Source organism: Monomorium pharaonis, chromosome 2 (genome assembly GCF_013373865.1).
Source record: "Monomorium pharaonis isolate MP-MQ-018 chromosome 2, ASM1337386v2, whole genome shotgun sequence".
Taxonomy (NCBI): Eukaryota; Metazoa; Arthropoda; class Insecta; order Hymenoptera; family Formicidae; genus Monomorium; species Monomorium pharaonis.
Genome location: NC_050468.1, coordinates 33,047,976 through 33,071,695, shown reverse-complemented (window position 1 = coordinate 33,071,695; position 23,720 = coordinate 33,047,976). Strand labels below are relative to the sequence as shown.

The 23,720-nt window shown below is 31.8% G+C and overlaps 2 protein-coding genes across 2 annotated transcripts in view; one reads left to right on the top strand and one right to left on the bottom strand.

Moving 5' to 3' along the window:
* LOC105831885 (plectin) overlaps nt 1-23,674 on the bottom strand; it is a 29,652-nt gene extending 5,978 nt beyond the window's left edge. Inside the window, exons 1-2 of the mRNA XM_036283132.1 lie at nt 23,565-23,674; nt 23,351-23,473 (exon numbers count right to left, since the gene is read on the bottom strand). Of these exons, the coding sequence (XP_036139025.1) occupies nt 23,351-23,355 (5 nt within the window). The 5' untranslated portion in view covers nt 23,356-23,473; nt 23,565-23,674. The remainder of the gene's footprint in view (nt 1-23,350; nt 23,474-23,564) is intronic.
* On the top strand, nt 3,878-8,983 carry LOC105831886 (palmitoyl-protein thioesterase 1). The gene is made up of 7 exons (XM_012672337.3): nt 3,878-4,202; nt 5,622-5,731; nt 7,043-7,170; nt 7,271-7,426; nt 7,519-7,636; nt 8,516-8,674; nt 8,745-8,983. The coding sequence occupies exons 1-7, from the start codon at nt 4,064-4,066 to the stop codon at nt 8,868-8,870; spliced, it is 936 nt and encodes a 311-aa protein (XP_012527791.2). The 5' UTR covers nt 3,878-4,063; the 3' UTR covers nt 8,871-8,983.
* Nucleotides 23,675-23,720: the final 46 nt, after the last annotated feature.

The following is a 23,720-nucleotide window of genomic DNA, read 5'->3' as shown; positions in this document are numbered from 1 at the left end:
AGCGCAGATAAAAGAAAAATCTAAAATGACATAAAACATGTTAAAAAAGCCGTTTCGCTGATGTCGCAATTGAAGTAAATTTAGTTTGACGAGCAATTTGAGTAATATTTTCTCGCATATTGCGCGAAAGGAGGAAAACGGGCAGTAAATTTTCTCCGCACGAAGGAGTTTCTCAACCGCAACCATCCTGAGTCTTATCAGGAAGATTTCCGGTTAATTTGTTGCTCATTGGGCTGGCCGGCACTCGCAGCCATTGCCCACCTATTTAATATGTCGATCCCCCCATCCCATCTCCTCGATCGATTTCCGCCTCTTTCCGGCTCTCTGCTTCTCCTTCTACCTCTTTTTCTCCTCAAACTCAACCCTTCTGCTTCCCTTATCTGTATCTCTTTTCTCTTTCTCGGTGTTTATTGCGATTTCGGAAGCATTTTATTCGGTTTTTTGTGAAAATCGTCTTGAAGGATCGTTTTTTATTTTAAGCTTTTTATATATTTCTAAGTTGTACTTTTGCTATAATTTAACATTAAGGGTTAAGAGGCAATTTATATTAGTAGACTTAAATGTAAAAAATATAATTAGTGAGATTATAATTGAATCATATCAGAGATTATTATAATTAATTAATTTTGAAGTTATTATTTGAAAAATCACCAAAATTATAATCGATTTCCATTAATTTCAAAGTGTTAAATCATGTTTTATAAAACAAGTTATCAGTGTCAATGTCTATCAACATAGCTTATAGATAGTAATTATTTTTAATTGAGTAAATAAGATCATCCCCAAATGAATGACACAACCCTTAAAAAATTTTTTGTTGTTGTCTAGATATCTATGATATTACATTATATTTTATGTTAAAGAAACGACGTAAATTATATTAAAATATTATATCAAACAGACAATAAAGTATGAAATAAAATATATGAGATTTATTATATTCAATATTGACATCAACTTGATAATCAAAGTGTTAATAAATATTCTTGAATTTTACAATTATTAAATTGTTTCCAAAGTTTGTCGATTTTTAATTGTTAATTAAAATTATCTTTAATTTTTACTAACACAACTTTAGAACACTTAAGATTACTTTAAATAATAGGAATAAATGTAACACAAAGTGATGAAAACGTGTAGAAAAGAAAAGTGTATAATTAACATACATATTCCAAATTGCTTTTTTTAAAAGTAATAATATGTTTTATATTTCATCAATTAATTTATCTCATCATTCTATGTATGAAATTAAGATACAATTATTAAAATTAATAGCTTACAACATATTTTATATTTTATGTAAAAATATACCAGAATAAGTATAAAATATTTTAATAACTATTGATTTATCGATAAATTTACCTTAATACTTTTATATCAGAATAATTATAAGAATTATATCGTAATAAAAATTATATAATACCATTTTTAATAAAAATACAATTTATATGATTTAAAGAATTAATTTTACCATTATTTGTTCTTCTTCGGACCTTCGTACCTTCGTATATTATTTTTTCTCAAATTCCTTGATATATTTTGAAATAATTTAGAACTTCTATATTTTTTTCTCATCTTATTTATAATAATAATTTTAAAATTTGATTTTTTGCAAAGAATTGTGGTAACTGACGAGAATCCCGAGATACAATGCGCCCGGGTCTTTTTCCGCCACGCTTACGTCGATGACGATGGCCGTCAGCACAGAGATCCGCTTTAAGTGATTACTGCATTTCCATACACGGGGCAGAACGCCGAAGAAATGGAAACAATGTATCCCCCGAACAAGCGGCTTGGATATCGCGCATTGTGCTCCGGATATCGCGGCGATTCGCTAAACAAAACGGCCGCTGGTTTCGCCACTCCTCCACCCTCCCCAAATGCCGGTGTCTTCCCCTCCGGGAAATACGGGAGACGCGGCCCTCCCGAATCCGTTTCTTCCGCCAACCGCAAGGAGCGATCTCCTATTCGTTAATGCGCGGAAATAACAACAATGCGATGCGATGGGCTTTCACGTTGGCGGACCGTAATAAAGATCGCGTATCGTTATCTACGTATTGAGATCGTATTACAATTCAAGATTATTCAGTTTGAATCATACTTAATTGTGATTTTCATCACAACCGACTAGTATCAAATTATATAGTATAAAAAATAGTATTAATCCATTTTTTTCTCCTCCTCATATTCTTTCTTTTAAATATCTTATTATTATATATTTTTCTTTATATGTGTATCATTTTTTAAATATATCCTTATTTTTGATAGCATTATTAATATATTCTGTTTTTAATGCTATATATGTAGTACGGCCATATTAGTCTAGGAGCCAAAAACTTTACACTACTTCTTAATATTGGCGCAATATTGAGAAGTAGTGTAAAGATAATATTACTCTCAATATTAATTCAATACTGTAAAGTGGACGCTTCATCTTATTTAGCCAATTTGTCTAAGTAGCAATATAATTGGTTCAATATTGATTCAGCATTTGGGCCATGTTGAACCAATCAGTTTTTCATATTGAACATTAATTACCCAGCTAGCAAAATGACGCAAACTTTGCGCGAAGTTTGCCGCAAACTCGAGCAAACCTTTGCAACAAAATTACAATAAGGTGTGTCCGCATTAAGCTTAGCTTTTACTGGCAAGGCTTGTTGTAAATAATATGACGCATATTTTATGCAAATAACAGGGTAAAATTTGCTAGTAAAGCATAACAACAAATTTGCAGCAAGAACAAGGCAAACCTTGCTGTACACAATATGATAGCAAATTTGTGGCAAGAACAGGACAAATATTGTCGAAATTTAGATCAACAAAAATGATTATTAGACTGAAATATTAGACTGATTAGTCCAATATCAAATGTGAATGGTGCAATCATACTTGGTTCTCTGTTCTCGACGAGCCCCTTTTATTAATCCAGTAGGTAAATCTTTTTCACGAGAAATGCGCCATCTCGAGATAGATAGTAAAGTCAGAAATAAAGTTTAAAACCCGATAATGCAACCCTGTTATTTGCATAAAATGTGCGTCATACTATTTGCGACAAGCCTTGCCAACAAAAACTAAGCTGTTTACGGACACACCTTGTCGCAATTTTGTTGCGTAAGTATGCTCGGCAAGTTTTATTTTGTCCTTGTTACTAATTTGCCGTTATTATGTGCTTAACAAGATTTTCTGTTTCTGCCATAAATTTATTGTCATGTCGTGTAGCAAGGTTTGCTCTGTTATTTGCTTAAATTTTGCATTTTATCGTGTCGGAACAAATCTTGTAATTTCTATACGTAATATTTATGTACATGTCTTTCTCTGTTATTTGTAGCATCGTGTGATGAAAACTTTTGCCGTAAATTTGCTCGAAACTTTTAGAAAACAAAGCAACAGACAATTACTTGTCATAAAATTGTTGTCAAAATTGAAACAATCCTTGCTGTAAAGCTTTCACGATATGTGATTTTAATAGGCCTGGCTAGCTGGGTATTGTCTACAAGTCTACATTAAAAAGATTTATGAAAACAATTCCGTAAATAATTCATGTAAATATTGCATGCTTTATATTTTGTCTAATAATATAAAGATTGATCTAAAGTTTTTTTAGTTGCTGCATTACTGAACTGATGCAATAAGTTAAAGTAAGACAAGTATATTTTTTCGTTTTTCTCTCTTATTGTATTAGTTCAGTATTATTGCAACTCAGTTACAAAAAAAAAACACGGAAATTTACTGCACAATCCTGAAAATTAAATTTCTCGCCGAAATCTGAATTACCGAGCGAGAGTCGCGAGCCCCCGTGAACTTCCTGATGCGGTAGCGCGTGGCGCGTCGGTCGTCGCCGGATGAAAACACGCACACATGTCGCAAGTCGCAACTAAACACATATTCACATGTGCGCACCGAGTGTCATTCTCGTGTCCTCGCGATCAGCTGCGGCCAGCTGGCTGCGCTCGGCTGCATGTAGCTGCGCGTACGGCGATGATTAACGGTGTCGCAAAAAGCGTTGCGAAGTGTCGGTTCGCGTTAGTTGCTCGAACATAAGCGTGGTTGATAGTCGAGAGACATGGATCACGTCGGGGTAAGTCGTTGTGCTCGTGTACTTTTCGCCGTTATACTCCTGTGCGCGAACGCCGGTCACTGTTTACGCGAGGATGCAAGAACCGACGGTTCGCCGGTACCTGTAGTGCTCTGGCATGGAATGGGTAGGTCTCTTCGATCTTGTAATCTTCAATCGCCTCTCTAATATTACGCTTTCTCCACTTTCTAAACTTAAACGCTCGCTTTTTGCGCTTTTCCGCTGGTATTTTCCTCTCTGGTATTACGTTTTATTACGGTTCGTAATTTCCGCCAATTTCCGTCATTACAAGTAATCGGATTGCAATGTTTTTCTCACGGCTGTGATATCTTTGCGCATAAAAGGAAATCTAATTTCAAGCCTAATTTCACTTCAAGGAACATTGATCGTAATTGCTTTCGAGATAAACTTGTTACGAAAAACTGGTAAATACTTTATCGATGTTTGCTACACGCATGAACGTTGTGATATTCTCATTATCATTCAAAGAGATATAAATTTCTTCGTAATTATACGAACAGAAGTAAGTCATAAAACAGGTACGTTTATATCACAACAAGTATATTTCATATCACAACAGAAAACGATTCTAAATTTTATCTTTTCACAAAGGTACTTTAATTTTTATTTTAGACGATTCGAAATACTCCGAATTTATCTTTCAATTTATCTTTATAAGAAGTATCATAATATTAATGAATAATTTGGTGTGCAAGTATGTATAGACTTTGATGTGTGTGTGTGTGTGCGTGTGTGTGTGCGTGTGTGTGTGTGTGAACGAACATACTGTGCATATGTGTATACATATACACACAATATTATAGTTGTGTTTCGAAATTCACTGCCTGAAAATCTATAGTTTATATCACGTATAGATTTTCAGTACTGGCAGTATATATTGGAACATAGCTTATACATATATACATATATGTGGCAGAAAAAATAGGTATACTTGCTCTTGTCATTGTTTTTTAATTTGTAAACACATGCATTAACGCTTGAACAAAATATTTTGTACTTTGACAACGGCATGTATTAAAAGTATATCTATATGTATAGAAAATTTTTTGCAATTAAAAATTTTACGAATAAAAATTTTTCCTATCTTAAAAAAGGATGTAATGAAGTCTCTTTTCTGCGATGCTAATTGGTTCTCTCGCTGCGCTTACTTCATGTTGTGAGAATAACTGTCATTGCAATTGAATTTTGACAGCAATTTGTATAGATGATTATCTATACAATTATCGTTGTAATTTATTTTTAAAAAGTAAAAAATAAAAAGCTAAATAACGCGCGCGAAGCGCGCGTCTGTACTATCTAGTTACAATTAAAAAAACAATAACAAGAGCAAGTATATCTATTTTTTCTGCCACCACTGTATGTATTTATACATGTGTATGCGCACATACACACATACATATATATATGTATATAATTTTTTGTTTGAAATATCATGCAATTTAGTTTCCTTCAATTTGTAGTCTTACAGCCTTTTGATTTTATTTTATTTCACTTTGTTATGAAGATAACAGCATGTTTTTTACAGGTGATAGCTGCTGCTTCTCTTTCAGTCTTGGAAGGATAAAAGAGTTTCTTCAAGATCAAATCCCTGGGGTTTATGTTCATTCCATACGCATTGGAAGCAATGAGATAGAGGTTGGATATAATTGCTGACAATTTCAAAACGCACATTTGGAAAAATATTCTATATACATATAAAATTTATCTTGCATCTTTATCTTATCCCCGTGTATTTATATTTTATTTATTTTAATTCTCAATAGCTATGTACAGTCACAAGAATATACACATCACATCTATTAAGTTATGAGAATTTATTTAAAAAAAGTATGTATTATTTTATGATACATTTGATGATTTATTAAGTCTGTTTTATTATTATTTAATACACCATTATTACCTAATCCCAACTTTTATTGTTCTATTGTTCATTGTAGCAAATAACATTTTAAAGATGATATTTCTTATCTTCTTAGCGATCTACAGCGGATTAGGATGCCGAATAATTTCTGTGCAATTTTTACTATCTCTAGCTCATGTGAACTGCGCGCCGTATTTTTTTGGCGATCTTAAAATACAGTCACCACATAAAGCCAGAATGCGTAATTTAAGCAATTTAATAATATTGATGCTCGAAAGCGTTTATAAGATTTCCGTTCTAGGAAAACTGTAAATAATTTATTGAAAAAAATAATACTTTAGTCTAGTAATCATAATCTTTGTTTGCGTGCTTTTGATTAGTTTTCTAATCAAAGTAGCTGAGAAAAATGAATATTTGTCATTATTCATAGCATAATTACTTCAGGTTATATGTACGTTTTTCTCTTCATAAACGCTAAAAAATTCTTGCATCAAAAGACTATTAGCCATTATGAACCATTTTCGAGTTTTCACACGATAAACCAAAAATATGCCCAAACATTGGCTTAATTTGCTCCAGCTGGTTTACTTCGAAGTAAAGTGAAATTTCTTAGATATAAACCGGTTCTCTAACATTTTATTTTTATTCCGCTTTTAGTAGATCAATCCAAAAGAACATTTTACTAAATTCAGCTTACTTCAGAGTGAATTGGGATTGGATTGCTGGGTGTAAACTAACAATAAGTCGTAATGAACAACAGTAGAGACTACAATGGGATAACGTAATACGAAAAGACAATATGAAATAGGTCATTAAATGTACTTTAAAATAAACTTTTTAAAATTATCATAAACCTTGCAGATATGATGTGTGTGTGATACACACACACACACACACACACACACACACACACACGCACGCACACACACACACACACACACACACACACATGTTCTGTGAATCTTTTTGCGATACTATGCTATTATCTAATGATCATACATTATCAGCATTGCAATTTTTCGCTGTTCCATTTCGTATTTGTTTTAATGAAGAATCAAGAAATAACATTGTATCTTTTCTTGTAGGATGTTGAGAACAGCTACTTTGGAAATATTAATGAGCAGATAAAGTATGTGTGCGAGCAACTGTCGCAAGACACAAATCTCCAAAATGGATACAATGCCATTGGCTTCTCTCAAGGGGCTCAATTTCTGTAAATTGTCTTATTTATTCTTTAATCTCCTAGCAACATTTATAAATTTTTAATTAATTTTTTAGTTGTTTTGCAACATTTTTTTTGTTCTCTATTTTAGGAGAGCAGTAGCTCAAAGATGCCCTAATCCACCGATGCTGAATTTGATATCTTTGGGCGGTCAGCATCAAGGTGTTTTCGGCATACCAAAGTGCACAGACACGTCTCGTCTGTGCAATTATATGCGTCGCATACTTCATTTCGGCGCATATTTGTGGTACTCATTTTTGTGGCCTTCAAAATCATTAAGTGTTACTTAACAGGAATGTTTCTTTGTTCTTTCATGTATTATTTTAATTTTTTTCTTAGGTACGTGCAAAACTCAGTAATACAAGCTTCGTATTGGCACGATCCTGTGCGAGAGGATGAATATCGAACGAAAAATCTTTTCCTTGCTGAGATTAATAATGTGTATAATAATAACACAGTAAGTGTAATTAGTATTAACCTCCTTATAAAAAAAAAGTTATATAAAAGCAGAAGTTTTTTTGCAATTACAGATACATATCAGATAATTTGCAAACTATATATTAGAATTTTTAATTTTATTAGAACATAGATATGTTTTGTATCTTATTCAGGATTATGCTGTAAGTCTCAATATTACATTTACATGGATTATTTACGTATTGCTTACACAAATCTTTTTCTTGTAGGCAGTATATGAATAAAGTAATGTAAATTATTATAAATTACATAATATAATACAGAAAAAAGTAATTAAGTCATAAGATTGTTAAGATATCTGATTTTAATTGATAATATATCATTATTTTAAGTTTTAAACATAAAAAATTATTTTAAAACATTGTTTAAAAAATGGAATTTAATTTTCATTATTTTTGATAAAATCTGAATCTTCTATAAATCATTAAATATTGTTTACATAGATAATACGTAAAATATAGTTTACACAGTTTACATTGAGCGCATTTTTAGTTCTTTACTGGTTTTAGAAACCAATCATATTAGAGAATCATTCAGTAATTTGCTTTATACACTGAGAACGCGTCTATTATATACGTAATACAGATACGTAATAAATAATCCGTAAATACTCAACCCCGATTTAATTAGTATGAGTTAATATATGCTGTATGTAGTATAACAACTTGTTTTACGTCACATTTTACGTAATGAAAAAAGCTATAATGTATCTTACATACTTTAATTTCAGATATCGTGTGATACAGAATTTTAATGATATTATAAAACGGAGATTATAAGACAGAAACAAAAAATTACATTATTAAAATGTTAATATTAATATTTTTATTATTTATATTGTGTCATTATATCATAACAGGAATATAAGAACAATCTTCAAAAGCTACGAGCTTTAGTTCTCGTTAAATTCGAGAACGATACAATGGTCGAACCAGTGGAGACGGAATGGTTTGGATTCTACAAGTCTGGCCAAGCGCAAGAGGTGCAAAATCTACAACAAAGCGAGCTGTACCAACAGGTACGCATTTGCACGATTGATTTAAAAATACAGTCATTCAATGCATATATTATTAATGAGTCATTCATAGGATTGGCTCGGATTGCGCGCAATGGAAAACGCTGGCAAGGTCTATTATCTTTCACTTCCTGGTGACCACTTACAATTTACAGCCGACTGGTTCATTGAAAATATAATTAAAAAATATTTGGCATAATCGGAAGAAATCTATGTAAGAATTTAATGAATTAGAATTTGATAGATATAACATGACGTGTACGTATATATAATGTAAAAAAAGGATATTAATAAAAGAGATTATCCACTGTATTTGATTTTCTCTTTTTTAAATTCTTCTTTTTCTTTCTTTATTGAACATAGGAGTGATTTAATTTTACAGAGAGATTAAATATCTTCATTACTCCTAATTAGTAATGTTTTATGCAATCATAAATTTACACATATGAAAAACTCACAAAGATAATGAAATATGATCTGTGCTAATAAATTACATTTAATGAATAATTTTATTCTAGGATTTTCTTTTAGATTAACATCAATTAGCAAACGTGTAGAAAGAAATACATAGTAGTTTTTGAAAACATACAAGGTAAAGGTAATTCGTGCTACAACTAAGAGAGTTGTGATTCTTTATGAATAGTATTATTCTTTTGAGTAATTGTTTACAAAACGACAACAAAAAATGTTTAATTCACTAAAAGGAACAGTTTATTGTAGTCAGTTAAATTGTTAATATGTCAAGTTTACATGTACATGATTAACTTTCAAAATTAATTCTTTTTTTTTTTGACGGGGTAAATATTAGTATCTGTACACATGAATATGTGTGTGTGAAATTATGTTATATAAAGTAAAATTAATTATTCATTGTATATGTACATACAATTATCGTACTTTGTACCGATATTCCTTTTAATTTACTCAGCGTTCTGCTCGGGATCTGTCAACGTTATTTCATGCTGATAACTCTTCCTTCCGATGCGTAATAATAACGCCCGCGCGGAACCGTGCGATCGAAGAGAGCCGCAAAAGAGAATGCAACGTAATTCGTACTGTTCATTGTCGCATGACGCGATTGTATACAGAAGGGGGAGAAGGGGGAGGGATTGACGGGGCGGAGCGGAGCGAGGGAGACGACAGGAGAGAACCGCGGCTCCAAGAGGCAAGGCAGGAGAGGGTGCACGCCACCATCCGTCCACACCCTCCCCCGCTACAAATCCCTCTTCCCTCCCCCCTCTTCTTTTCGCCCCCGCGTTGCACAACAAAGCCGCGGGATGAGAAAACATTAATCTAGGCATGTTTTGCAATCTCGCCGCTCGCGGTGTAGCTACATATAATGGAACGCTGTTATTGCTACGCTGTTATGGCGGGCACACAATGTTCGTTTCGTGCCTCCTCCTCCTCCTCCTCTCGTGGTCGCCGCCGCCACTGCCGTCGTCGTCGTCGTCGTCGTCATCGTACAGATTGGAGACGCGCACGTGTGCATGTGTTCGCCAGCGACCAAGATTAATATTTCAAAGGTAACGAAATGACGACGCGAAGATTCGTCGTCGAGGACATTGAGCGCGGACACAGGTGTTCCGCCTGCCGCGGGGAGGGGGGGAGGTGCCTGTTATCGGAGTATCGATACTTTCCTCCCCGTTATATGGTATTTTCTGTAATGGTAGGTTTGTTTTTTATTTCTGCACTATTGCACTAGTGCAATAAGTTAGAATGAGAAAAGATATATTTGCCTTATTCTAACTTATTGCACCAGTGCAGCAATGCAGAAATAAAAAACAAACCTGTTAGCTCTTTAACGATAAACATATATTGCGCGTGTACGTTCAAGTAAGAGGTTTACAGTGAAAGTACGAGCAGAATTTAAGTAATTAAATAATCAATTGGTAATACTGCAAATAAATTAAAAAATAATTAATTTTTGACCAACGTATGTACATATAATCGTACATATAATAATATATAATGTATATATTTATATTCTTACATGCATTGATCTTATATGCATGAATGTTAATTTTAATAACTGTTAGTATTTCGAAAAACGCCTCGTATTCTTTGCCTTTCTACTGTATTTTATTTGTGCTCCTTGATTAAATAAATAAAACGTCTTTGCGGATACATCTGAACTACCACCACGCTACTCTCTTCTTTTCACTCGTTCCATCCCTCATTAAATGCGAACGATGGAGCGACCAAGAACACCGCGAGGATTATTACCGAGAGGCCGGCACATCCCTTCAGCGCCCAATCGTGGATGTCCTTAGAAGGGCCGCCTCTCGTTGCGATTTCACCCTCCGGCGGGGGGAGCGGCGCCGATGAAGGAGAGGGAGGGATGCAATAAATAGCGGACAAGCCATGATGCGCCGGTCGCATCCTTTAGATGATAAATCGGTTTGTTGAAGGAAATTATGTGAAATTTATGATAAAATTAAAATTAAATTAAATTAGAATTATTTTTTTATTGATATTGCTTTGATCAATTATTTAAAAAAGAAAGTCACATGATAGCGTGATTAGATAAAGGGGATGCTATAAACTACACTGGCGCAAAAAAATGAGACAAAAATTTTGACCGAATTTTTAGGCAATTTTTAAAGTGATGCAACTTCGCAAAAAATTATTCAAATTACATGTACTTTTTTTTTAATTTAAAGGGCAAAGGGATGTGCAAAATCTGACCATCAATCTCCACGTGATGCACATCGGGCCACCCTGATGACGGCGATATGATTGAGTTAAACACGAATAAAATCAATGTGCAATATCATATTGATACTCAAAATTCATGATATTAAACAAATACTGTATTTATTTGCTAAAATACTCTAAAATGCAGTGCAAATTTCAAACTCGTGTGCAATCAACAAAAAAACATTGTATCGACGTTTTTTTTAAACTGCTTAGAAAAGAATGAACTTTAAAAATCTGGATTAATATTAGCAAGATTTTAACAAAAAACTTGTGAAAAATAATAACAAACTTTTACTTTTTTTTAATTAAAAAAACCATGTATGGTTTTCATGCGATACAAAAGGTTCACACTTAACAAATCAAACTTTCGCCTAGAGATTCTCAAAGTAGAGTCTTTGCCCTTTAATTTAAGAAAAAGTACATGTAATTTGGATGATTTTTCGTAAAGTTGCATCACTTTAAAGATTGCCTAAAAATTTGGTCAAAATTTTTGTCTTGTTTTTTTTGCGCCAGTGTATAAACGAAAAAATAGAAACCTAAAATGTATATGCAATAATAGTAAATTAATCCTGAGGTATTGCTTTTCGCAATAAATTATTTACAGTTTTTTCGGGTAAGGGGGAAGAATTTTAAGATGCTTTTGAGTATCGATATTTAGCTTAGTAACTGTGTTTCAAGACTGACGAAATTATCGGCGCGCAGTTTTATAACATATGAACTTTTATAAGAATATTAAATTAATAGAAAAATTATTTTCCGCACCAAGATCCGCTGCAGACCGAATAGACAATCTCAATTTTACCGATATGCTTAAGAATGTATGTGTAACATTTTTAAGTATTACCAAGAATTTTAAAATTTAATAAGTTCTACAAATTATTAAACTTGAGTATCCGTGTAAAATTTAACCAATTTTTTTGGTTTAAAAGTTATTTAATTTTTTATTTGTTTCTAATTTTCTAACGCAAAATCGCGTTTTATAGTACTTGTTGATTTAATGTAAGTTTAATAACAATAACGATTTTAAATTAAATTTAAATATTGTGTTATAAAATCAATAAATATATGATAATGTAACTTTCAAAACTGCGTAGCAATAAAGAGTATATTTTATTTTGTGTTTATAATTCAAATATTTTAAAAAATAATTAATAATGTGCCGTCAATAATAACTAGGATCTTTTAGTAAAATTAAAATATTAATAATTATGTTCCATTATAGAAAATTTGAAAGCGATTCCTTAAATTTTATAAGGGGATGATCGAACTCTTTCAAATACTTCCGTTGGTCAGGATCGCCACGCTACTTCGAGGCTTTTCCTTTACTAAAATTGCAAAGTTAAAACGGCGCCTTTGTGAACTCTCGCGATTCGTCGGATATCTCGACGACGTGTCGCCCTTTTCTCCCTCGACGGAAGTTTTATCGAGGACAACTTGACAAGTTATTAATAGGAGCCTCTTTTCTGATATCTCTCGTTCCCATTTCCGCGAATTAACGTCCCTGAGGCTCTTTTGCGAGGTCTCGATACACCGACGCTCTAAGCCGACAAAGATAATAGAAGGAAAAGTACATTTAACGAATATAATATTGTCATGTATCTGTTACTTTATTATTTTTACATTTTAATTAATAATAATTTTTCAAAAATAAATGCATTTTAAAATTAAAAAGAATAAAATAAGTTAAAGTCTTCTCAACTTTTATTATTAAATATTACCTTACATAGCTATTATCATAGAATCAAAATTCTATTGATGTAAGTTTTACTTGATATATTTATTGATTGAATAATATTTTGTTATTAAATGTAGCTCTGACAGATTTAATCGGAAACGGGGCTTCGTCGAAACCATTTAAATTACCAATTCTATATCACTTTGTGCCAATTGATGCCTCCATACTTTCATTGAGCTAATCAGCTTTGAAGCAGCCAGAAAACACACCGAGACGAATCGTGGAGGGCTAAGTTTAATTACGAACCCAAGATGTGAGTGGTGCAGCGATGTTGTCATGTCAATGACTTTGAGTGAATTCATCAGCGTGCGATGCGACAAATACACCCTTGAAAGGGAACACATTTTTGTCCGATGAATTAGAACGCGGTGCCCGCCACCGTCGCTCCTTTGACTCGAACGTGACAATATGAATATTAAACTATTGTTACGCGTATGCGGGGAGTACCATCCCCGTCAATTTTTGTGTTCATGACTCTTGACCGCGAAGATTATTCTGTTTAGTCCTGTCATTTGTTTTCATTCTCTCGTCTAATTTTAGATAGCCTTAGTAAATTCTGCTCGTATCTTATTTAATCACAATTGAACATTTAAAGAATTTATTATTCAGAAAATAGTACTGGCAAATTTTCTTTCGAAATTGAAAACTTCCTTATCGTACAATCGCTTTGCTTATATACGTTCTATAAAGTATATTATAATATTTATATCTGATAAATTATTTTCTGAAACTTCTTAATGTAGTTTTTTATTAAATTTTCTATAGATGATTTAAAAAGTTGCGTTGTAGCTTTTTTTGAGAAACGGAAGAGAAAGAAAGAAAAAGAGAAAGAAAGATAAAATTAATTTTTAAATATTTATTAATAAAATATTTAGAAGAATTTCGAATTTTTAAATTTTAGTTTGAAAAATTGCAGGAGTTCCTCAAAATTCTTGAATTTCAAAAATCTGTGATGTCAAAATATAAGACTTCTTAATCATTAAATATATTCCAGAATTTATTAATTTTTTTTTTAATTGTTAGAACGGAGCAAAGAACTTTAAACTTTTTAATTTTATTAGGCACTTTTATCGTATCATATACACAATTCTATTATTTTTTATTACTTTAATATTATTTACTATCATATTATTATTGACGTTGACACAATATTATTTAAAAAAAATTTACTATAACAATTTGATAAAAATTTTTTTATCTTATAAAAATTAAATTTTTTAAATTTAAATTCTCAAAACATTTTTATAATACATACATTTTTTTAAAACGTCTTTTATTTTATTATTTCAGAATTTTGTTTAAAACATAACGACTCTCTTCCTCCCTCTCTTACTCCTTTCTTCATGACAAAAAATATTTTGCGGGATTTTCTCTTTTTCGGGATGTTAGATCACTATTTTTCTACAGGCAACCCTTTCCTTTCACGTGGCGCGTTCGCATCGCTTTACTCTCGCCGTCATCGGTAAATTTTCTCTTTGTAGATTTTTGTCGGCGTACTTTCAGCCAGGCGTGTTGCGCGAAAGAGACGCGATATACGTATGTCTGCATGTATTCAACGAAATTACATTAACGAGATACATCTAGACGAGCTCGGTCTGCGATTTTACTAACACATTCCCCTGCAAAATTCGCAAATTAAGTAATGTGCATTTAAAGAGCGAACCATCAACCCACATAATACGTTAATTTTATAATCAGAGAGATGAATAAATACAAGTTTTAATTTCTACATTTCAGATTTTTAAAATCTATAAAAATTTATGCAGATTATTTAATTATTAATTATTAGAATTGTTTTTAATATTAATACAAAACTTAAATGTTTTAAAACAAAGTCATGTATTATAATAGGATTATAAATGTTTAAGTTTTTAAATCTTAAAAATTTTATTTTATGTCAGAGGATTTATAAAAATTTTATATATTTAAAATATTTTTTAATTATGACATATATTAATAGACATAGAAAATGTCTTTCTAAAATTTCATGCATTTTTGTTTTTTTTGTTCTTGAATTTTTATAAATTTTAAACTTTTGTCTCGTTAAATTTTTAGATCCTTGCATATTTAAAGTTTACATTAACGAGAGATTAAATAACTTTTTTAATTTAAACTCTTATTTATTTAATTAAGCTTTAATAATTAATTAAAAAATCGCGATAAATTTAATGAATTATGCTTTAGAATATCAAAAGCAGCGATGCGTAATTACGGCTTGTTATTAAATAGGCATGTGCAATTCACAGCATCCAGCTATATTGAGAAATTTAGAGCAACAAATAGAAAGGCAAAGCTTACCACACTCATTATCTTTAGGCTGGATTAGCTGAGATATTATGTACCGCGTATATACCCCGTCTACCGACGTAATCAATGAATGGACCAGGCGGACAATCCCTCTGTGACAAAAGCCCGACATTTTCCGGCTTTTCAGTCTCATTATCGTAATAATGCAAATGAAAAGGAATTTTGCGAGTTTGTTCGGTGCCTGCTTTTCTTGCTTTTCGCGACCAACATCTCCATTTTTCATCTGTCGATCTACTAGGGGACTTAATGTCGAAGAGATAGAACCTTGATTATAACTGTCTGTATGTTTAATTAATTAATGTACCTGTTTACTATATACAGAAAAAGCATATTCGAGGTATTAACCTATGAGTATTTATGTAAGGTGGGAAATTATCTGATTGTTACATAATAGAATGAGATAACAAGAGTAGCCCGAAATTACATAATTAAACATATACAATTAACCTAATTACATATATTTACAGTACTTGTACATTTAAACTTGAATAGATTAAATATAATTAACTATAAACATGTAATTAATACATGTACGTTTAATTGTACAAAATCACATTAATAAATCATTTCTTTAAACTGATAATACAACAGAAAAGAAGTATGAAAGAAATTGACTTATGTAAAAAGAAACATATAATTTTCCTTAAGGAAAAAATTAATTACTCTACGCAGGTGTACAGTTGCACTACTGTAGAAATTTATAGAAAAAGATATATATTCAGTATATTCTTTAATACTTTTTTCTACAGTGACTTTTCTATCATCAATTACAAGAGAAACATTTATCGTTTAATTTAAAATAAATTCATCTGTATTTTTGTTTTAATTAAATTATACATTACAAATTATAAATTGTTTGTAAATAATTTGTACTTAAATAAATTTGTAAACTGTAATGTAATTAATTGTAAAATTAATTTTACAATTTTTTAAATCATAAGATTGGTTACTTAAATAAGAAATAATATTAAAATTACTTTATAGACATGTAATTATTTGTATAATCTATATTCTAAAATAAACTTTATTCTATTCTAATATATACTATTAAATTAAATGTTAAATTTTATTTATTATTTTAAGTTATTTTTTAATTACTGCTTTTTTACTTAACATGTTATTAATTTTATTAAAGATATATATTATATTTGTCTCAAATTTAATTTTTTATTTACTAAATATATACATATTAATATATATTAGTATGAACTGCTTACCCTAATACTAAATAAATTCAATCATAAAATTGATTCAATTAGATGTAGTTTTCAATTACACATACATATACACACACACACGCACGCGCGCGTGTGTGTGTGTTGTAATTGAAAAAATTTTGATATATATGGAAGATATAAAAATAACAAAATGTTATTTAACTAAGGCAATCGGTTTAAATTTAATCTTTTAACATTTGACAGTGCCAATTATTAGATAATATACAAAGAATAAAATAATATAAATAATATCTACAAAGAAAACAAACGTATTTCTGTATAATAACTAAAACTTTAAACTCGATAACTGCGTTTAATTATACGTTCGCACTATAGAAATTAATTTTAATAAAATTAACACGTATGCACTATCAAATACGTAATTGAATTAATGAGTAAACGTAAAATGTGATGAAAAGTAGTTGATCAGGCCGAAAATTAATATTTTATGCGCGATGGTCTTTTAGATTTTATCATGGCGACGGTGTTTTACTCGAACAGATAAATCTTCCCACCCAGGTATATTCGAAATAGAAAGCAACACAAATGAATGAATCGCGATTGCGAGTAATCGCGATCGTAATCGGGAAATGTCGACGCGACGCGATGTATTGTTTCTCCGTAGAAAGTTTTTATTTCAATACGATAATGAGGAAACTTCGCGAATACTACCGTGCATTCTTCATCGCTGGACTTCATTTCGATCCTCGTTCAAATATTAATAAGAAACAGGTGGAAACTAGGTCATGATTAACTAAAGGTTTCTTCATTATTATATTTGCAAGTAAAAAGAATACAGAACTTTGTAATAATAATCAATATCCGTTAATGATAATCATTTATTATTGGAAATTGCGCGAAAAGATAAAAATGAGAAACATACAAAGATATCTTTTTTAAATATAACATATATTTCCGCGCTGGAATATATGAGATCCAAACAAACTGTGCAAAATTATAAAAGAAAGCAAGAGAGATAAAAGGAAAGAAATAATTGTGAGGAAATGTGTAATTTTGGACATTGTGACTATTAAAAAGAACTTTCTATAGCAAAAAAAAAACCATACAGAAAAATGTAGAACTTGAGAGAGAAAGAAGAGAAAGATGAAATATGCGGCAAACGTCCGATGATGATATTGGACGAGTACGAATCATGAACGTGTCCATGACATTTTACATATATGCAATATATTAAGAACATCATGTAAAATCGGTAATCACGGTCTATTCCGATTTTAAGACTATCTCAAGTACATTGAGAAAAAATGTGTGATATTTGCGACTATAATTTTAAATATAATAATGTAAGAGTCGGCTATATGACTATCGGCTTAAGAAGAATAATAAAAATAATACTGTTTTTATAATTGACAACGTTGAGGATGACTTTAATAGTGGCCAAACCCTTATGAAAAAATACTATTGGACTATTGGACTATTCGCCAAAAAACTACTGAAAACTATTGAAACTAATAGTAATACTTGGACACACTATTAGTTTCAATAGTTTTCTGTAGTTTTTTGGCGAATAGTCCAATAGTCCAATAGTACTTTTTTATAAGGGAACCGCTTATAGTATATTTAGAATATGTGTCATATTTTTTGTAGCATTAAAATATAACTTGGTAATCAAATTATACATTATTGTGAAAAAAATAATTCTTTAGCGCTAATTGTTCGAGAGTGTAGAGAAAATAAAAAATCAAACAGATAAGAAAGGAGGGGACAGAAAAAAGTGTCTCGACAGATACTCAATGATGACCTGACGAAGATCCCGACGTACAATATTCGCGGAGTAACATACGCGGGTGACCATTGACAAGAATGATTCTCCATCGAAAACCGCGCGCGGCGAGGATAAGGTGGGCCGGGACGAAGGAAGAAGGGGATGGTAGCAGGTGGAAGGAGGGCAAAAAAAGGAGATTTTACGCGGAGGGAAAGAGCCGGCGAGCGCGAACGTTGGTGTTCCTCAGACAGAGACACGTAGCCCCGAGCTATGTAATTCATTACTAAAGCAATCTCACCCTGGCACCCTCTCTAGCCTGCACCCTGCCGGCAGCCCTGCCTCCGCCCCTGACCCATCAGAGCCACCCGAGAAAGCCCGCACGTTATAATATAAAAAAAGAAGACCGGCGGGGGGCGGCGGCGGCAGCGGTGGTGGTAGCGAGAGAATGGGTGTACAGGGCGAAGGGTGAAGAGGAATGCGAGGGGACCAGCGGCGGACGGGGGAGGAGAGGAAAGGGTGGAGGAGGGTAGGAGCGCGCCCGATTAGAATAGCGCCCCCTGACAACAAAACAAAATGAAACACAAAGCAGTGTTTTCATAATTAAAAAGATTGCGCGCGCTTCTTTCTTCCTACCGTTTCTATTCATGCCTCTTTTCATTTTTCCTATCTCTCTCTCTCTCTTTCTCTCTCTCCCTCTTGCTCGCTCGCTCGTTCTTTTCCCTTCTTTCCCTCTCTCTCTATCTCTCCGTCCCGTTCAACCCGCGCATTTTTTCTCTCCTTCTCATTCTTTTCCCTCGGACGCAGCGGCAGACAGTATGCGCAAGACAGAGAGACGGAATTCAATAACCGTATTAATACGCGTCGTCTTTAGAAACGGGCAGATGTATTAAAACATTTTAATCAACTCTCGCGTGGGCGCGAGAGATCACAATGACTTTCCGGATGCTATTCTGGGAAAAAATAATTTTTCCAAAATACGGTCATAACCTACTTTGGGACTCATGATTAAGTAATCAAATTACTTGGATTGCTCGTAACCCTATGTTTAACATCAGTGTTGATAGACGGATCGGTTGTTCTCGCGCAGGGGTGTGAGGCTTCATTAAAGTATCCATTAGTAATAAGAAGGAGATCTTTGGTTCCCATACAATTTTTTTTGCAAACTTATAAAATAGATCTGTTTTACCGATTAAACGCGATTATTGTTCCAGTGAAAAATCTTTTTGTTGATTATGATTGACAGAATTAAAAATCTTTCTCCAGAATTAAAATATTAATAGACAATAACAGAGTGCGGTGTACGCAAGTTTATATAAAAAACGAACAAAAATTTAAAAAGTTTTAGACTTTGTACACTGGAACCCCGCGTTAACGGACTATTCGGGGCTTTGGTCCGCTAACGCGGGGTTATCTCCTATTGCTTGGTTTCACTCCCACTCCGTGAAATACGCGACTGCATTGCTCATTGCTATCCCCCACACACGCTACTCATGTGGGCCGAGTGCATATGGAGGGGATAGTTTCCGCTAACGCGGAGTACGCTAACGCGGGGTTCCAGTGTACGTACAAAACAAGCATGCTCCGCACATTGCATTATAAGAAAGAACAATTCTATGCTTTTGGAAATGAGCCTAGACGCTTCAGTATAATAGATTTCTTTCTATGAAAATCTCGTATGTAAGTGTGAGTGCGGATTCGGAAGAAATCGATAATTTAGAATAATATAAAAAAAATGTTTTTCGTTCTCGATATAAAATCCAATTTACAGATTGATATTAATAAATGTACCTTAATTCTGAAAAAGAATTTCCAAATCTATAAAAGAAATATATACGAAATCTCATTAATGATATGCATGAACGACTCTACTTATCGACCCCGATCAAATTTGAGGAGCAGTCCAGCATCCCCTTAACACATTATAGATATTAAACACACATGTACATTTTCTCGTATTAAATAGAATAATTTATAAATATTGTATTTTATTTGATAAATACTGTTAAGATTTTTTGGCGGTTTTCTCTTAGCCTTGACAAATGTTGGTGTTCTGTATGAGTTCTGCCAAATAAAATATTTTATTTCAATTTAAGTATACGTTTTATTCCATAAATTTACCTTTTTTTTTGTTTTAAGTTGATTTTTATTATTAAATGCAAATAATTTTTAATTTCTTAATTTATGTTGAATATAACAAATATACATGCAAACGATATGTAAATATATGCGTGCGTGTTAAATATATAAAATGTGTTAATGTTTTTATAAATTTGCAAAAAAAATGTATGGGGACCAAAGATCTCCTTCCTATTACTAATGGATATTTTACTGAAGCTTCGTGATGCGCCTACGCGTGAACAACCGGTCTATCAACATTGATATTAAAATTGGTAAGAGACAGTTCTGCCCTCCCTTGTTGTTGTTAGTAAAGCTTTTAAGAGGATCTAAATTTGTCTGTTTTATTTTTTTAATTTTTTAACATTTTTTAAATAAATTAATTTTTTAATTGGCTTTATAGAATCACAAAAGTCTTTTACAGAATTAAAGTATACGCATAAAAATCTAAAGAAAAACTGTTGAATTTATATAAACGGTTGAATTTATAAGAAAAAAAAAAAATTTTTGTACGTAAAATTATCATTTGCTGACGATATTTGCTTAATATACAAAACCTATGAGTATGTACAAAATATATACGAGTATGTACAAAATAAAACCGTATCTCTAAAGATAACATATACGAATAATATCATCCAATTCAAACTAAAATTAAAAGCCTAGAAAAAAAGATTAGCTCCTTTAATAATTGCATTTTTATAATTGCAAATTCAGATACAGGATGATTAAAAAAGCAGTCTACAAAATTTTCTTTATTTTTGGTATAAAGTCCAATTTGTAAACTAAAATTAATATCTGTAAACTAAAATTAATATTTTAATTTTGAAAAAAAAATTTCAAATCTAAAAAAAAATACGTACGAAATCTTGTTAATGATGTGCACGAATGATTCTACATTATTGATCTCGATCAAACTTGACGAGCACTTTAGCATCCCCTCAAATGTGAAAAAATTTGAAAATAATTTACGTAGAAAACAAAACATTACTATTTAAAAAAAACATTTAAAAAATATGGCAAAAAGAACAAAAATCGGACAATTTTTTTTAATTTTTGAGAATCTTTTCAAACTAAGAATATTATTCAGGACGTACGTCCCTGTTCGACGTTGAATTGAATTTCCCTCATACATTTATCTGCTTGCTAATTGAAAAAAAACGAGAACGAGGATAAAATCAAAGTCCGCAATGCCTCTGCGTTTGCAGTCAATGCGCCAAGTATTAAAGGGATTCGAGCTCGGGGGAGACGTAAATGACGCACCCCCGGAGACGGACGCCACAATGTCATCAAATATACGAAGTTGCGTCAATCAAATGATTGCATATTTGTTCGCTCTTTCGCGGACGATGGACGAAGCGAAGCAAATCCGTCGCTAATTTACGGCAAACTAACGGGTGTCTTTGCTCTCGTTGATTTTGCGTATAACGTAAGCAAAAAAAAATAACTTTAATTCTCATAGAATAAAAATTACTCGAAGATTCAGCCATTTAAATTTTTACTCTGTAAGAATAAACTTTGACTCAAATTTCTTAAAAAATTGTATGAGCTTTATCTTCGTTTTTTAAGAGTCTCGTTTTATTTGCGAGTTTAGAGAGTTCGACCTTAATAGAGATTTTCATGCTTTTTCTTCGAAGAAAAGTGTTAATAAAAGAATTACGCAGTGACATAAAAAGCCACCAAAACAGGACCGGTCATTTTTTGGATGTTGAATCCGCTGTCCAAATTGTTTCATCATATCACAATTTTGAGAAATTTGCAATTATAGTTACAAAAAAATTAAATCAATGCAATAAACATGCACGCGCGCACATCCATAAAAATTTCTATACAATGTTATTTGTAAAAATTTAGATATAATTTAATTTTTATCTCTTCCATTTTGAATTTGTCAGTTTTGACATTAAATTCGTATTTACATCAAATTTGTTTTTTATTTTTTGAGTTCTAACGACCGTCATATTGAATCTATCATTTTTAATTTGGCAATTTTGACATTGGATTCAATGATCTAAAAACTTTAATTTAAATAAAAATAATTGAAAGTTATTCGGTAAATTGTTAATGATATAATTTACATCTTTTCCGTTTAATGACATTAAAAATTTCTTTTGAGGGTTAAAAGACTTAAGAACATAATTTTGATTCCAGTAAAACTTTTTTAGCATTTTACATACATATCGTAGTTATAATATAATTTGGCAAAATAACTTTTTTTTTGCAACGTTAATTGCGAACTTCTCAAAATTGTAAACGTGATGGAACAATTTGGACAGCAAATTTATTTAACATAAAAAAACTTATAAAAAACGACTAATCTCGTCCTGATGTTTAGAAACAGTTAATTTTTTACACATTATTATTAATCAATCTTTGTTATTTAGAAAAAGCGAATTATAAAAGTATATATATACAATATTTTTATCTCGTTTTGATTTCGCTTTGATCTCGATAGAGAAAATCATAAAGTTTAAATCAGAGTAAAGATTTCGACGTTAAATATTTTATGTACAAATATGTTGAATTAAAAAAATTATTTGGTTAAATTTTCTAATTATGTGTGGTTTAGTTAAATTATTTGGTCAAAATATATATTATATATTATTATATATTTTTAGATGATAAACGATTAAAAGTCAAGCTAGACCCTTTCAAAGTAAAGGAATTAATTTTGAGAAATTAGTTTTCTGATTAACACGCAGTCTAACGCGGTTTCACGTAAATGTTTACCGTTTTTTCAATTTTAGAAAGGAAAAGATTTTGAATTTATAACAATGTTTGCTAAGAGTAAAAGAACAATCAATCTCAAATTAAAATTCATGAGCGAGAGAAAGCGCTCGATTTTTGCTACACCCGATGTACTCGTATGTGTATGCACTTACGTCATTTAAAGCCTATCAATGATCGATGCCATCACTTGCGTCTCGATAACATCCCTGATACGTTTTCGAAGTTTTGCCTTGGAAGTCGAAGGAAACTGCCTTGCCGAGCGATCAAGCTTATTTCTGCAACGCGAAAATAAAGACGAGGAATAAGAAGAAAGGCAGAGACGGAAAAATAGAAAATAAAATAAAAGAAAATAAAAAAGGCACACACATGTAATCGCGTCGGTGGAAGAGGGTTGATGAGGGAGAAACGGGTAAAGCGCGAACGAAACGCGGCCGAAGAATGATGAAGAAAGAGCAAAAGCGTGGGCGGGAAAGAGTTAGCGGGGATAAACAGGATAGAATGCACGAGAGAAAAGGGAAGAAA